At 36.8% G+C, this 15912-nt stretch overlaps 1 protein-coding gene across 3 annotated transcripts in view; it reads left to right on the top strand.

Moving 5' to 3' along the window:
* Positions 1-15912, top strand: part of LOC126855054 (diacylglycerol O-acyltransferase 1) — an 89910-nt gene that overhangs the window by 65873 nt on the left and 8125 nt on the right. For all 3 annotated transcript variants that reach the window (XM_050602402.1, XM_050602401.1, XM_050602400.1), the window contains 3 exons: positions 760-940; positions 2831-2939; positions 13062-13106. In XM_050602402.1, coding sequence (XP_050458359.1) covers positions 760-940; positions 2831-2939; positions 13062-13106 — 335 coding nt within the window. The remainder of the gene's footprint in view (positions 1-759; positions 941-2830; positions 2940-13061; positions 13107-15912) is intronic.

The raw sequence follows: 15912 nt of genomic DNA, 5'->3' as shown, positions 1-15912 counted from the left end.
GGACGTGGCGGGGAACGAGCCGCGAGTAGTGCAAAATCCCGATGTCGCGACGCAACCAAGATCGTCGAGTACGAGCAGCAGCAGCATCAGCGCGGCTCGGCAATCGGCGCAACCCGGGCTTATTTGAATTCCAGATTGGATTATTCATCGGATTTGGATAATTGAGGGGATTCTATCAGTTACTGGTCCGCGTCGGGGTGGGATTAGACGCGCAGATGGGAATCCACGTGCTTAGCGCGGCGCTGAGGAATTCCGAGCCTCCCGACCGAGGAAATCGCGCGAGCGTTCGGTTTTGTTGTTTAAGGACAATCTGAGAGACTCGAAACGAGCGATTGTAAAAGAGAAGCGAAGAGAAATATATTTATGAAATTGTTATAAGAGTTTTCTAGAAACTCATTTTAATTTTTAACTGATGCGATCGAATGTGCATTTATAATGTCAATCCTGAAAGTATATTACTCTTTGTAAGATACTTAGATCCTGTTAGAGTCTAAGATTTATGAATTTAATCTTTTCTTTGCTTCCAAACGTAAAAGTTTCTCTGCATGAATGTTTATCGTCTATTCGGTTTTTATCTTCGTCTTTTGTTTTATCTTTCTCTGTCATTCAATCAATTGCTGCATATTTATTTATGAAAAACAATTTTTCTTTGGAATAAAAGCAGATTTTTAAGAGACAGCCTTGATAATTGATTTCTTACATAATTTATTTTACTTTAAATTAATAAAAATTGATGACAATATGATTTCTCTGTTGTAGCTTCCAGCATTAAACAAGGTGCAACTGATGTTAATGACTTTGAGCACAAGATGAACGATCATGGAAACGCGTTGGTACAATATCCTGACAACTTAAATTTCGTCGATCTTTATTACTATATATTGGCGCCTACTTTGTGCTATGAACTGAACTTTCCTAGAACTCAGCGGATTCGTAAGAGGTGAGTGACACCTAGTGTGTGGACTTTTATTTAGAATGAAATTATTAGCGTTTTTAATCGGAAAGGCGAATTTGGGTTCTATGTGTTTTTCGTTGAAATATCGTACTAATTTTTAAGCAACAATGAATCATGATTTTTTTTTCGAAATCGAATTGACGATTTTATCTAATCATTGCATGAAATTTTCATAGTCTTGCGAGATTAGATTCGACCTTTTTGTCTCCTCGCGATATATTGAAAACTTTTACCAATCGTTTAGGAAACAGTTGGAAAACGAAAGTATTTTGAAAGTTATGCAAAATAAATCTTTTAGTATCTTCTCCATTCGACTTGTTTTTACCAAGCAATATAGTCTTGTTTCTGTTTACATATGTTTTCAAGAATCCCACTATAGGTTTGCTTCGATCAGGAAGCGAGTCGAGTGGAAACTTGATATTGTCTGAGTCGGTCACGCGAGCGCATACATTGCGTGAGGCGTATAAAAATCCATGTTTGCTCTCAGATTTCTCGTATAGATTTTGACGTGCCGTAACCTCGCGCGATTTTTCTTTGCGTCTTATTTTCTTTTCGTAAAGAATCAGTCAACAGATGCCAAAGTTGCCGGTTTACGAAACTCAGATTCTTGCAAACGAATTCCGAAACTTCGAGAAGAAAATTTTAAGGATGCTTTGTGATTTTATCGAGAACATGAATTATTTGCGTAAATCGAAATTGAAAAAAGTTTAAAATTTTATGTCGGACCTATATCGTATGTGTAAAATTTGTATTTATCGCATATGCCATTTATATTTTATTTTACATTACATTTACATTTTATTAGAATAATTTAGTTAGAAATGTTCGCAGAAGATCTCTTCATGAACTTCAAAAGAAGAATTGCATTACTTGTTTTAATTTCAATACATTAAATTGTAATTAGCAGTTTGAGCAATATTACGATATTATTAATATCATAATAATGTAAAATAAATGTAAAACATGAATTATTATAGAATATATGTTAGCAAGGAATTTAGCATTAAATATCTTTACACACATAACTGAATTAATATCAATTGAATTTTGATTTAGATTATTCATTTAATATTAATTATATATCTTGAATAATTACCTTGAAAAGGATTATATATTAATTTAATCAGAGTTTTAAATCTACGCGTCATATCCTTCTTCAAGTTCGTTCTTTCGTCTGTATCGCGATCCTTACCGGTTTTCATAGCTCGCTTTTCCCTTTTGTGCACCAGTGGTGCTTTCCGTGCAGTCGCGTTTGTCGAAAAGTGCATCCAGACTTTGCTTGTCGCCGGCAGTTTACCGGAAACGAAACTCGCGCGGACGACATGCCGTCGAATGCAAGCGTCCTTTCGCGCGACAGCACTCAAAAGTCATATTTTCGATTTTTCGAGAATCGGTATATGGTTGAGAGAACTGGTAGGATGGTAACGAGAACGGGGATGGGAATTCATGGGGTTGGCCGGAAATCGTTTTGCGCCGTCGATAAAATCTGAGAGCAAATAGATGTGTATTGGTGTCGCGCATAATGATCAATGTAATAGAATCACGTGGAAAAGAATTAGATCGGACGGCCGATAAATCCGATAAAAGGTACATCTGCGCGTTCGCCGTAATAGCAGAAATGTATATAAAAACGGTGAAACCATATTACTCTTTTTTAATGGTAAAATCATATATATAATATTTCATTGTTAAAATATACATACAGAGAATAAAATTATATATATATATATAAAATTTTTACACAGAATTTAAGTGCAATCAAAATTAAATAAAATTATATAAAAATATAAACGTACATACATATATTAATCAGAATTATTATTTTTTATTTTAACATTGTATTCTGTTTGTATATCTGAATCATTTAATTTACAGGTTCCTTATAAAACGAATATTGGAAGTCGTTGTAGGATGCCAGGTAGTGATGTCGCTTTTCCAACAGTGGATGATACCTTCTGTGAAAAATTCATTGATTCCCTTTAGTGTGAGTATTTTAAATATTATTACGTTCTTATAATATTTCGAAAGAAACATTTTGTTTTGACTTTAAAAAACTTATTTGATTAAATCCTCCGTAAAGAGAGAAAGAGATAGGGGGGGAAGACAGAATACATTTTATATTTCTAATATTCTTGCAATAAATCAATTTTTTGTCCGGAACACAATGTATTATTCGCTCTCTTACAAGCTTTTATTCTCGAACAATATGGATAATGATCTATTGATGTCTCGTGCGATATTTTGCGCTTTATTACGGGAGCTAATTATTTATCGCGGTAGTCATAAATAAAGCAGACTAACCGTAAACCAGGCTAACGTGAAAGCGAAATAACTGGTAAGATAGAGAGAGGGGCCGGGAGATGAGCAGAAGTGTAATTTGGTTTCGGCAAATAGATACGATCAATCTTTCGAGTAATGCTTTCGCCCGGAAATTCGATACACATAGATATACAACGAATTCTATGTGCTATTCCGGACAAGTATCACCGTCCGCTACCGAATTCTCTCGTGCGTTAAAATACACAGGAAAAAGGGAGTTGTTGCATGCGCCGCAGTTGCAGTAATATTATTGCAAGTTGCATCTGTAGGCAATATATCTCTTCACAATATAACGTTGCGCAATATCACGAATACGATGTAAATTGCATTTCTTAAAATGCTAAACAGACGCGAAAGGAAAGGAGGAGACTAAGAGTTTTAGCGACACGTACAAAGTATATTTTTTATCGCTTATATTCGCTCTAAAGTACCGCTGGTATATTTCATGATGTTAATAACTTTGTCGCGTGAAAATTCGCAGCATCTCCATCTGTCGCGGCAACAAAACATTTACAGCAGAAACACTATATACCCAATTTATTTTCGCGTTGGAGGCGATTCTTAATAAAAATAAGCGAAAGTTAGAGGAAGAACGAAGAATGTGTCAGCGACATGCAGTTTTTCCCGTTTGCGTCGCAATAATGCTCCAGGCACGCCATCAGTTTTTATCTCACGTGGAGGTAAAGCCTCCTACTGCTATGATTTGCCAGTTGTATTTGATCCTGCGGGAGGTTGACGCGAGTGATATTTTCGTTGCAAATATCCCGCGCGTTCACTTAAAACCCCGTGTGCCCCGTCGGTGCGATAAAAGTTAAATACATTCGCGACAGTTAAAATTGTCATTTATTGTCGACGTGAGATTCATCAACCAACATTTCAACGACATCTTAATTTTACTCTAATATCTCGAATTAAATATTTTAATTCTCATTATCTGCGAGTATTGAATTGTAGATATGACAATTGGATTACCTATAATAATTATTTTATTCTGAAAAGAAAAGAAAGGCAGAAAAACACGAATGTACTTTTTTTTTCCGTTCTCTTTATGTTTCGTAATAAATTGTGTAACACATCATTAAATACGTAACGTGCATCATATCATTTCTTTTTTTTCTGGCATGATTTTTATTATATTTTTCTATGAAGGTAAATATAATGAAGAGATGTAGCATATTTTATAAATTAATTAAAAAAGTTCATACGCGCGCGCATGAGGACGGTTAATTAGCCAATTATCAATCGTCGCCGATGAGGTGTGATAAACGAATCGCTTAATTAAATAAGCTACATCCTGAAGGGCAAGAGGAGGAGGGGAGGGCTGTGGAATAGGAAGGGGATAATTTGAAGCGTTAATTAGAGAAGAGAACCTGATTCGATATTTACATGTATTTTTTCATTCCGCGTGCGTGTATGTACTTATAGCTTTGATCACGCGGTAACGAGGGGTGCCTCGATACAGGTCGCAAAATTTTCCATTGCGTGTTCATGAGAGGACGATAGATTTAAATGGAAGCTTTTACGTGGTCGAGCTTAACCGCATCTGATCCGTGGCTGGCATCCGCGGTTCACCAGCTACGCCCATATTTCATACATAATGTTATCGAGAATCCAGATCCTACCATTGATCCGGTAGAATTCTACTATTACTAATACTGAGAATTCTATTATTCACGCGAATGCTAAATACAGTAGCCGGTAAAATTCACGAAAGAAACTCTTGGCTATAAATTTTGCCGATAAAACACGATGTTTACATCATGTTTACATTTCTTTTCTTGAAATTTTTTATTTAATATTTATAGAATTTAAGAAAACACAAATAATTAATTTTTTAATTAAATTTGATAGATTTCCCTCCTTTCTTCAGAACGATTTTTAATTATTTATGCAAGCACAACAAAATACGAATTATTATATAAATATGATATTTAAATCATATTTAGATCAGAAATTTTAATTTTAGCTTTAAACATAATTAAAAATTAATTAGACTCTTTGCGCGCATGTATTCTATATAATTAATAAAGCTATAATGAAACAGATGTATACCGGTATAAATATATGATAACGTCGACAACGTTTGCATTTGCCAAATTTGTATAATTAATAAACAACATGATACATTCCTTTCTACTAAAATTCATGTTGTCGGTTGGGTGGGAGAGCAATCTCTTTGAAGCGCCTATCGTCAAATCTGATCCGTGCACTCCCATGTTACAATCGGATGCATTGTTGCGGAACTTTGCGAAAGCGTTAGCTGCTCCTTTCCATAACGGCACTAGTTGAAACTTTCGTATTCGTGATTAGGCACGTTCCCTTCCTCCTCCATTGTGTTCGAAACTATATCGCGTGTAAGATTATTAAGCGTTTCGAATCGCTTCGAATCGGGATCGACGCGAGCCACTCAACAGAGAATCGGTTCTCGACTGCATGATTTCATGCCGCAGACAAATTGCTTCTGCAAATCGTTTGACGCCTCTCTCTTTCTTTCTCTTTCTCTTTCTTTTTTATTTCCTTTTCCTTCGCCGTTCCCTAAATAAACGCTCTAAGGAAACGCTTAAACGGGACGCATCATGATTGGAAACATCGGCATCCTTTCGCATCCCTCGCAAAGCACTCGAAATCGCAATATCGCAATATCGATCGAACGCAAAGCAATTGCCATTGCTGCTAGTTAATGCAGGGAAGTTAATACCGGAACCGAACTATTTCTTTGACTATTTCGATTTCTTCCATTCTCGATCGCTTTTCACGTTCATTCCACGCGCTGTCCTTTCTTCGCTCGGCGACAAATTGGATTTGATAATTGCGAGCCGCGATTACGACAGTCTCACGTCTCCGATCGAGCGTCCAGCTGGTGCTGAGAGACGACATATGCTTCCCTTGGATTTAGCCCGGCGTGGTCTATCACTGTCACCCGGCGCGGATGTCACGAGGGTGACAGGAGGAAGGGAATCGGGAATGGGAGGGAGGTCGCGAGATTAAGAAATCTACAAGGATATTGCTTCCCTCGGGGTCGCGAGATCGAGAAGAGGGGGAAATTGATAACTGCGGAGATGATATCTTGTCGGAAGGTAATCACTTTTTACCGGCGTGCTCCAGACTTGAGCCTCGTTATTCTTATAAGGCGGAATGAATAGATGAGAAGGAGAGAAGGAGAGTCGGTACTGCGCGCGACCGGAAATCCTCATGATTTCCTCTGGCAAGCGGACGATTAACCCTTTCAGCGCCGAGGAATCCGTCCCATTCCGCCTGCTTAATACCAATGTGTACTTTTGCATGAGCGATTTTTCACGTGCTTAATTTTTCGCGTGCCGATATATAACTTTGTCCGATTCAAATCTCTGTGCATCTTTTATTTACTTATTGCTTTATTCTTGTATCCTTTTCTACCTTTTATATTTATTATTTTTTTATTTTCTATTTGTAGGATGTATAAATTTATTTGTAGGATATATAAATTTATTTGTAATCATTAATGTGATAATATCTCTTGCAACTCAACTCGGCGTTAGTATTATGAATGACTCTTTTACATTGCGAAAATGCAAGGATAATTATCGGCTCTTCCGTAGCTTCCGCCTACAGGATTGTGCGGTATTTTACTCTGCTGATCGATTGAGCAATCGAGGAGTGGCAGAGAGGGAGAGTGCATCAAGTTTTAGCTTATCGGCTTACGGCACACTGCAGCTTAAAGGGATAAGCGTTTAAAGGATTCTTCGGAGTGCGTTGAAAGTGATTATTAGTACAAAAAACATGCAGCTTTATAACGGTTATCCGTAAAATGTATGTTGTATTCATTTTTTAACATTCTATATATATCACGTATAATTTAACTATATATATTTAATCTAACACATAATATATATTCCCAAAAAAATGTAGAAAACAAGAGAGAAAGAAATTTTTCTGACAGAATAAAATGTGGAGAAAAAAGACTGTACCAAAAATTTAATTAAGAATTTATAAATATTTAAATGTGAATCGTTTATTTAAAAAAAAAATTAATTATGCGCGAATTTTTTCATATATCTTTATCTATTTTTCTCGTGTATTAAATCAAAGTGCAAGGGTGAAGAAGCGAGGAATCGGGAAAAGTTGCGCGACATGCATACCATTCGCCTATTGTTCGTTTTTCTTGCCGTCGGCAAGATTCCAGACACTTGACCAACGTTGTCGAAGCGGAATTCGCAGAATACCGGAAGCCGGTTGCACCTTCTTGTATCGAAATTGCTAGCGATACGCGTTCGCCGACCGGGCGAAAGTTCAGCGCCGAGTTATGACGCTGCAAAAATTCTTTCAATCCGTGCCCCGTGATAGGCGAGCAAAAATAAAATGCCGTCGGGGCGACAGCTAACAAGTAAAATTGCTGGTGAGACTGCACGTGACTCGAGAATCACTAGGAATCGGACTTTTACGAAAGTGGGCGCTTTAGTATGCTTTTGCTGCCGAGTTTTTTCCTTTTTAAGGCTCGAAGAGGCTTGAGCGTGTTTCGTTTCCAATCCTCTTTTCACAATTTCGACGTTTCAGCATATCAAGTTTCATAACTTTTCTCTCACTCTCTCTTTAACATACTACTTTAATTTATATTTTTTCTAAAAATTTTAATTGAAACATTTTTTGACTGAAATTTGTGTTATAAAGAAACTGTTCAACATTGTTGTTGAAATCATTTTCGACACTACATCGTCTGATCAGGACTTTAGTGTTATTCTGAAGTTTGGAAATCCGCTCACGTTATTACAATCGGCCATTTAACAGCGAAACGTGCTCGCTAAAAGACCGAAAAGCGAGAGAAAGTTTTATTGGCAGCGTGTCTTTGCCGAGGCGAAGAATCTCAGACAGTATTTCTCTGACTTTTAACTGACGGCGAAAAGCGGCCGCGAATTTCTCTCGGAATATGCTGCGGAAACATTTCAATCTTGCAGCATTCGAGTTCAAAAAGAACGCGAACGAGATAAAATCTTTATAAAGAAGAGATCTTTATAAAGATTCGACCGTCTCTTTTGCGAGAATTGTTGCAGTCCCACGAGCGAGTTATTATCCTATTTTTTCCCGGCCTCTCTCTCTCTCTCTCTCTCTCTCTCTTCTCTCGGGTGTTTGTCGCGCCAAGGAGAAAGGGGATGCGAAGACAATATTTATTCGACCGCTAACTAGTACCAGAAGACGTCAGTGAATGAAGAACAGCGAAGGCAGTTGTCTGCGGAACCGTCTTTTTGCCGATGCTCCGACACGAAACACTTAAGACCACGTCGAGCGTCTTTTAATTCTATTTGTCTTCCGCTGCAGTCTTCTTCCTGTCTTCTTCAGTATCGTAGTCTAAAAGTGCGACTCTCTGTCAGATCGGAGTAAATATTTTGGGGTTTCCGGAAAGTGAGTTATGAGTTGAATTCTGAGGATAATTCTTTAGACGTTAATTCGTTGAAAAACAGACTTCTCGTGTGATGGAAACGAGGAAACTCGCTTGACAACAAGCATCACTTAAACTATTTTTTACATTTTTGATGAGGATATTTTCGACATATTTTTAATGTTGAAAATAGAAAGTTAGATAAGTAAACATTTATTTTAAAGGGAAGCTTAACTTTAAAGGAAGCTAAGTAAATGCTTAATCGAATACCTACATCTCACTTAATTTAATCATTACTTTAATTACTTGATTAATTACGGCATCGAGTTTGAATAACTTGTGTTAGCGTTACGTATCATTCTGAGTGATGCGATTTTCACTAACATTAATCACTAACATATTTACTTTGAGACCTCGTAGATTTAGATAAACTTTCGAGAATCTCCTGTCGATGAATTGGTTCGCATCTGCTTCGCTCGTAAAAGCTCTCTCAAGGAGTTACGCGATGAAGGATCGTCGAAAGGACGGGATGCATAAGTACCTCTCGTTCGACGTGTGCTATTGTCAGTCGACCAGGATTTAATTCGACTGGGGCGAATTCCCGGTATTTCGAGGACTTTTACCAGCGGCAGAACAAAGTATTCGCGAATGTAAAGCCGTAAATCTCTCGGTGCTAATTGAAACGAAGGAAACGACTGGCGATGACGAGGGGCCGTTTCCTTGATGGCCGAGAATCTTTTCTACCTTCCTCTTCTACCTTCTACCTTTACCTTACCGTCTGCGTTTATCTTTCATTTTTCTCATCTTCTTTCGCATTCCGCAATGTGTATATTTATCGCGAATGCCACGAGTAGCACTTATTTCGTTCTTATTTTCATTCCGTGAAAAGGATGAGAATGCTCGACTGTATCAACGTCGAGGAAAGATGACAGGAAAGGGGATTGAAGAGGGAGGTGGTGTCGCGAGAAGGTATTAGTGCATTGTTGCAACTTCGCTCGCGGCTTTCAGATATATTGGCATATTTTCTCGCATTGATATTTAATGTCTCACTAAATTTAACTTATCAACATCCAGTGAATATGTTATTGACATCGTTGCAATCATGACGCGTGTCCGCGTGTGTATTTTGAGTTATATTATTATTTATACATCTATAAACCTATAAGAAAATTTGTCTTTGATTTTTTTACGACACATATGAGAAACGTCAAAACGTGCGATTGAAGAACACTTTTTTGGGATGCGGGTATTCTAGTATTAAAAAATCAATTGCTTTAATTGCGTTCTACAAGTATAGCGGAAACAAAATAGAGATAAAAAGAAATAGAAGAGGAAGAAATGTAATCTAAACCATCTATGTGAGATACTTCGAACGCAATTCTCCGAAGGAAAATTCATCTCGGTTTATTTTCAAACCTTAAAACACCCTTTACTTTCCCTTTCCCTTTGTCTCGAGTACCGCTATTCATTCGCAAAGACTCTCTCCAACCACCGAGCACTCTCGCAGCTCCGGATGGAATGCAATCATTTGGAATGCCGTGATTTCGTGGAAATACAAATTTAAATAGCTCGCTTCTTCTTCCAAAGCGTCTAGATGAATATGCTTGACTGATATATTATGACTCGATAAATTATGTATGTCTTGGGATTTTTCAATTATCAACAATTATCTCTCTTGCTTTTGCTGCGTGTTTAAAACGCTTCTTATATGGTATATTCTTTTAAGGAGCTTTTTTTAATCATTCAATTAAAAGACGTAAGAAGACTGCGTTTTATAGCAGATGCGCCGCGCGCGCAAGCCGAGCTCGCCACTTGTCCCGGCTTGTAATTATCAGACCACGTAAAATATCGCGGCCTCATTAAACCTGTAAGCTGTAAAGTTGACGCTAAGGAAACATGAAATTCTCGTTGGGACAACTTGTTGCTGTCGTAAAAAAATCATTTTCTCCAGCACGTAAGCGTTTGTTTACGATGCAGTCCTTAAATTTTATCGCCACTCGCTTTTTTAATCCAGTAATTCGTCGCAATTAGTTTTCAGATCTCTACTTGTAACTGCAAAAGCATTACAATAAGCGAACACATTACTATGAAGTGCACAAAATGGATGGAGTGTAGTGTGCGTTAATCGTTTCATGTGTTATATTGACTTACGCATCACCAGAGATAATCACTCTCTATTTCGCCTTTGTCGTTTTTCTATTTAATTCGCAAATTGCAACGATGACACAAACACGAATGATTCAATTAACATCATGATATTACCACAGCGGGTATGCTGTAGAATATTAAATGTAATAATTGCTACGTATATATCATGTTAATTGCAATTATCCTGATCCAGTTGTATACGTTTCATTGTCATTAAATTTGCTATTTGTTGTCAAATTGGAAAGTAAAATACATTGCCTCGATATTTAATTCTAAATATTATTTTTCTTTATTGCATATAATATATAAATTTTTCATAAACATACATAAACGCATGTATACACGTTTGCACGCAATAAAAACGAGTTGTTTCATTTAAAAACATAAATAAAAATATTTTAGTTACAGCATTTTATCAAAAATTATGTCGCCGAGAATTTATTTATATTTAATGTAAATGATGTGATGTATAAATATGTCGTGAATATACAAATTGTTTACTGAAATGCACACAATTTGTTACATGAAATATGTATTTCAAGACTCATGATTTTTGTTTACATTCAACGAAGTTTTTTTTTAAAGGGGTATACGCGATCACTGACGCGTGCATATACACGCGATAATGACGCGTTGAAGTCGCGACGAAACTCCAAACGTATTTATTTGCAAACCTGTTATACAAGTGCGGGGCTGTTGTAGTATTCGAAGAGACCTCTCGACAACCGCCACTTAAGCGGAATATCGTAGAGACGGTTCCCCTTTCCCTTGTGTTCAATTAGCACGCCAGCGTACGAAATATCAATTCCATCGGCGGAAAGCTTTTCGTTCAACATACATAAACCGAGTGCAAATATGAATCAGGAAAAGGAAATTCTCGGATGTCTTTGCTCGGTGACAAAGCTACTGTTAAGTCAAATTAAAAGTTAGTTTTTTAATTTAATAACGCGCCTTCAGTTAACAGTGCCTGGACTTTCGTTAAACTTTGCTGATTAATTCTATTCGGATCGGAATATTAAATTTTATTTTGTCCGACATTTTAGAAATTCTCTTTTAAAGAAATGCAGTTTATTTCAATTAGTAATACGTCTTAACTTGTGTTGAAATATCAATGATACGATAAAAAATATAAATATATATTTATTGTTCGCATATTAAAACGTAGGTAAATCCACAAAATAGTTTATTAATAAAGTGGTTTTTAAAATAATATTATTTTAAAATCGCCATCTATAAATTAATAAACGTATAGTAGACGATGATATTTAATTTTGATTTTATATTAATAATTAAATAATTTTTATTTTTATATTTATATTTAAAAAAAAACTTGACACATTAAAAATAAAGGAACACTAGTGATACACTTTGAAAGATAAAGCAATTAAATCAAAATGCTTTGAAATGATAATTTCTGAGAAATATATTTTAAAAAATACAAGAGAATTTTTTAAATACAATTACAAATATTGGATATCTAATAATAATCAGATTAAACGATTGAAATGTAATGATAATCAAATTATTGATTATTTTTTGATTGAATTAATAATTTTTCACGAATATTATTCGTGATATTTAGTATTCCTTAACACTTATCACGTCTATATTCTTGGTCTGTGCACGATAATTTTCGATTTTCCAGAAATATTAGAGAGAGATAGCTGTCAAAACAAAAATTCCTCACAAAACAATGTTTCTCAAATAAAAATAGAAACGATATATCATACAACCGCATTTTTTTGATTCGCGGATTAAATATTGCAGTTTGCTTTCTGGATGCGTGACGTTAATCTAATTTCGCATATATGTACGACGTGTGTGTGTATGTATGTGAACGTTTGCACGAAAATAAACCTTCAATTGTACCGCGGCAGAGCATAGCGCTGTACAGAGACGAGTATAAATACTGCATCCTTTCAAAAGAATTGACGATTCATTGATTCGATTTAACTGCAACGCACAACCCAAAATTTCCATCGCGGTGTATGATCACGATATTTTTTGCGGATTCCGGAATTGTGCGACGTGCGAAATAATTCAGCCACGGCGATCTTAGTATATACAATTTTAAATCCAATTAAAGAAAGTAATATTTTCTAGTTTGCTCCGCTCTCAATATGTTTCGCTCTCTCACAAATATCCGGCCTCCAACTTGTATGTGTTTTGCGTTCAGCTTTAAAGCATATCTGCTTAATTCCTGACCCTCCCCCTCTTTCTCTTAACGTTTCTCATGTATTTATCTTCTACATTAATAATCTCGTACCTCTCTCGTTTGCGTTGCAGAATATGGACGTAGCCAAGGCCTCCGAGCGTCTTCTCAAGTTAGCGGTGAGTATACACATGTATCTATATATTCGCTTGCAAATTTATAAGCGCGTACCGGGTGTCCGTAATACGTTATAAGTCAAATACATTATAAGCCAAATACATTATAAGATTTCTTTATTATCAAATAAACGGATATCGTATATGACTCGAAAATATTAAATATTTTTTAGTTAACGTAAGCCTACTGGCTACATAAAATATTATTAAACCTTATTTTATTAATGTAAAATCTTTCTTTAAGCTTGTCGTCATGTAGATACCGTTCAAACGCGAGCGTGCTTTATTTGCGAAATTGCATAGATAGATGCACTTTCAATTTTTCGCGCTAGATTTTCCTCTCTTTTTCTACAGCCCACCTTTTACGAGGAAAGTCTCGAGGCAATATTTGCGAATTCAATCTCTTCCCTTCCGCAATAGAACGCAGTTTCCACCTGAACTTTGCCACGACTATATGAGTTCATTCGACAGCCAGAATGCAGGACAGAGAAAACTCACATCGAACTGCGTATCGTCGATAAATGCCGCGCTCAATACAACGCGTTGTATAAATCCATTCGCGTTGCATAAGTCTACGAGCCGGCGCCAGCTTTCTTGTACGAATATTCCAACAAGAACATAGTCCAGACTATGTAAGACAAAGTTTTCGGTTGAATAACGCATATTATTCGGGAATATTCGAGATCGTTAATGAAGATTGCTTTGTTATGATATAACTGCATCTTGGATACTTTTAATTGTCAATTAATTTACTACACTGTTTTTGCAAGTGCCTCTTTTTTTTATGTAAATAGAGTGTAAGAGAGACGGTTAACTTTAATGTCTCAGTTACAACTCTTTACGATAACTTGAATCTGTTGCGTGTTGCACTAAGTTGTCTACGAGAACGTGAAATAGAAATGTTGTGTTTCTCTTCAAAGAAGAATACGTTTGAAAAAAAAAATATATATATATATATAGAAAGAAAGAAAGAGAGGGGAGGAGGAGATTTTGTAAGAGCTCCAGGCGCTCGCAGAAAGTACGCCGGAATCTATGAATTCCTGATTTAAGTTTCGTCGTGCATCGGCCGTATTCCTGACGCTTCCGGCTAAAATATGCACGCTCGACGATGGAAAAAGGTCGTTTGTCGCCAAGTCCGTAGGGAGATCGATACACGATACACGACAACGATATACGCGCCGAAGATGTTGTTTTGATACTTCCGATTCAACTGTTTGCTAATACAAACAGTTGCTAGAAAGCGAATGGCAAAATAGTAAATAATCTATCTAAGAGAAGATAATTCTTTTTACTAACTGATATTTATTTATAGAATTTAAAGAAGAGAAAGTTATTTATTTCCAACGATAACTTCTTTGTTGAATTTATAAAGTCAATTTTTTCTTTCAGTCATTTTAATCTCTAAAGTATTGATAATCTTTGAAAGACATTTCCTTCGGGACTATTTGAAATTAGCTTGATATTATGGGAGATTAATTTTTCTCGATATTCAAATAGTCTCTATTTTTCATATTTTAAATTCCGATATCCGCAGTTGAGAGAATGCACGATTGTTTTAGAACATTCTCGGCGCATTGGGAGTATACGTGACGTAAAAAAAAAAAAAAGAAAAGAAAAAAAAGAGCCGATATGCAAAGGTTTGTTCATGCGAACGCTGTAGCGCTCGTCGTGTCTTTTTATTCGTGTTTTCCTTGCAGCGCCGACACGCTCTGCTACTCTTCGACGTTCAGACTGCGTCCGAGCTATTCTGCGTTCGCGTCCGTTCGTTCGACGTTGCTCGTTATTCTCTCGTTAGCTCGGATGCTTCGGATCGGAACTAGCCGGTCGTAGTGTTTCGAATGCTGGACGGAGTCCAGTGAACCGAATTCAATTATATAAATTCGTCCCAAAGCGACTGTCCTCGGGACAGTGTGTATAGCGGCGCGCGCGACGGACTTTCCCGTCGCGTTCGGCCAGTTGGTAGATGTCGATTATTCGCGATTAAAACGGTAGACCGGTGGTCGTGCATGGCCGAGTTTTGTTATGGAAGTTTCGCGTTAATTGAGCCGGCTGTACTGTTAATTATTGATCCACTCGTTGATTCGTGCCGCCGACTTTTTTCGTCGAGACGCGCGGCCCAGATAACTGTCATATGAAATAAATATAAACTTGTTTATGAAAAATTTTAATATGCACGCGCACGTTGATTGTATCGTTAGTATATTATTATTCCGTCGTAGTGCATAATCCGAGCGTGTTTGTTTAATCCGTTTTATCTAGCTTGAGCTGTGATGCGTGAATATAAAAAAATCGATTGATATGAGAACTGGAGATCGAATACGAATACGATATTAGAATAAATTTAAGGGCGAAATAAAATTAAAAGTCGTGTCGTGAAAAATAGATTTCTCTTTAATTCTAGAATTCTTTTGAAACAGAGTAAAGCGATAAAATCGTGGATAATAAAAGCATCGGCTAAAAAAGAGCGAAGAAAATCCCTCAGCGCGTTCTTTAATAACGTATGAAGGGAGGAAAAGGGGGGCGGCTCATTAGCCCCGGGGCAAAATTAATTTTGCCACGAAAAAAAGTAGATTTTTTTTTCGCTAAAGCAAAGGTTGCTCATTCGCGATGGTAAATTATTTGTTCTTGCGCGCGTGCGTAGAAAAAATAATTGTTTACCGAGATCGTCCCTCTCGATCTTTCGCGCACAGTCTTACCTTTCGTTTGCAGCGCAAATAGCCGCGGGGGACCGTGGACTTTGGGACGCGTGTGACCGTGGAGGGTTAATTGCGGTTCTTATATACGAAGTCGGCCTGAGGGTGGCGCCGAA

Source organism: Cataglyphis hispanica, chromosome 15 (genome assembly GCF_021464435.1).
Source record: "Cataglyphis hispanica isolate Lineage 1 chromosome 15, ULB_Chis1_1.0, whole genome shotgun sequence".
Lineage (NCBI taxonomy): Eukaryota > Metazoa > Arthropoda > Insecta > Hymenoptera > Formicidae > Cataglyphis > Cataglyphis hispanica.
The sequence above is the reverse complement of the archived record's forward strand: the minus strand, read 5'-3'. Positions and strand labels throughout refer to the sequence as shown.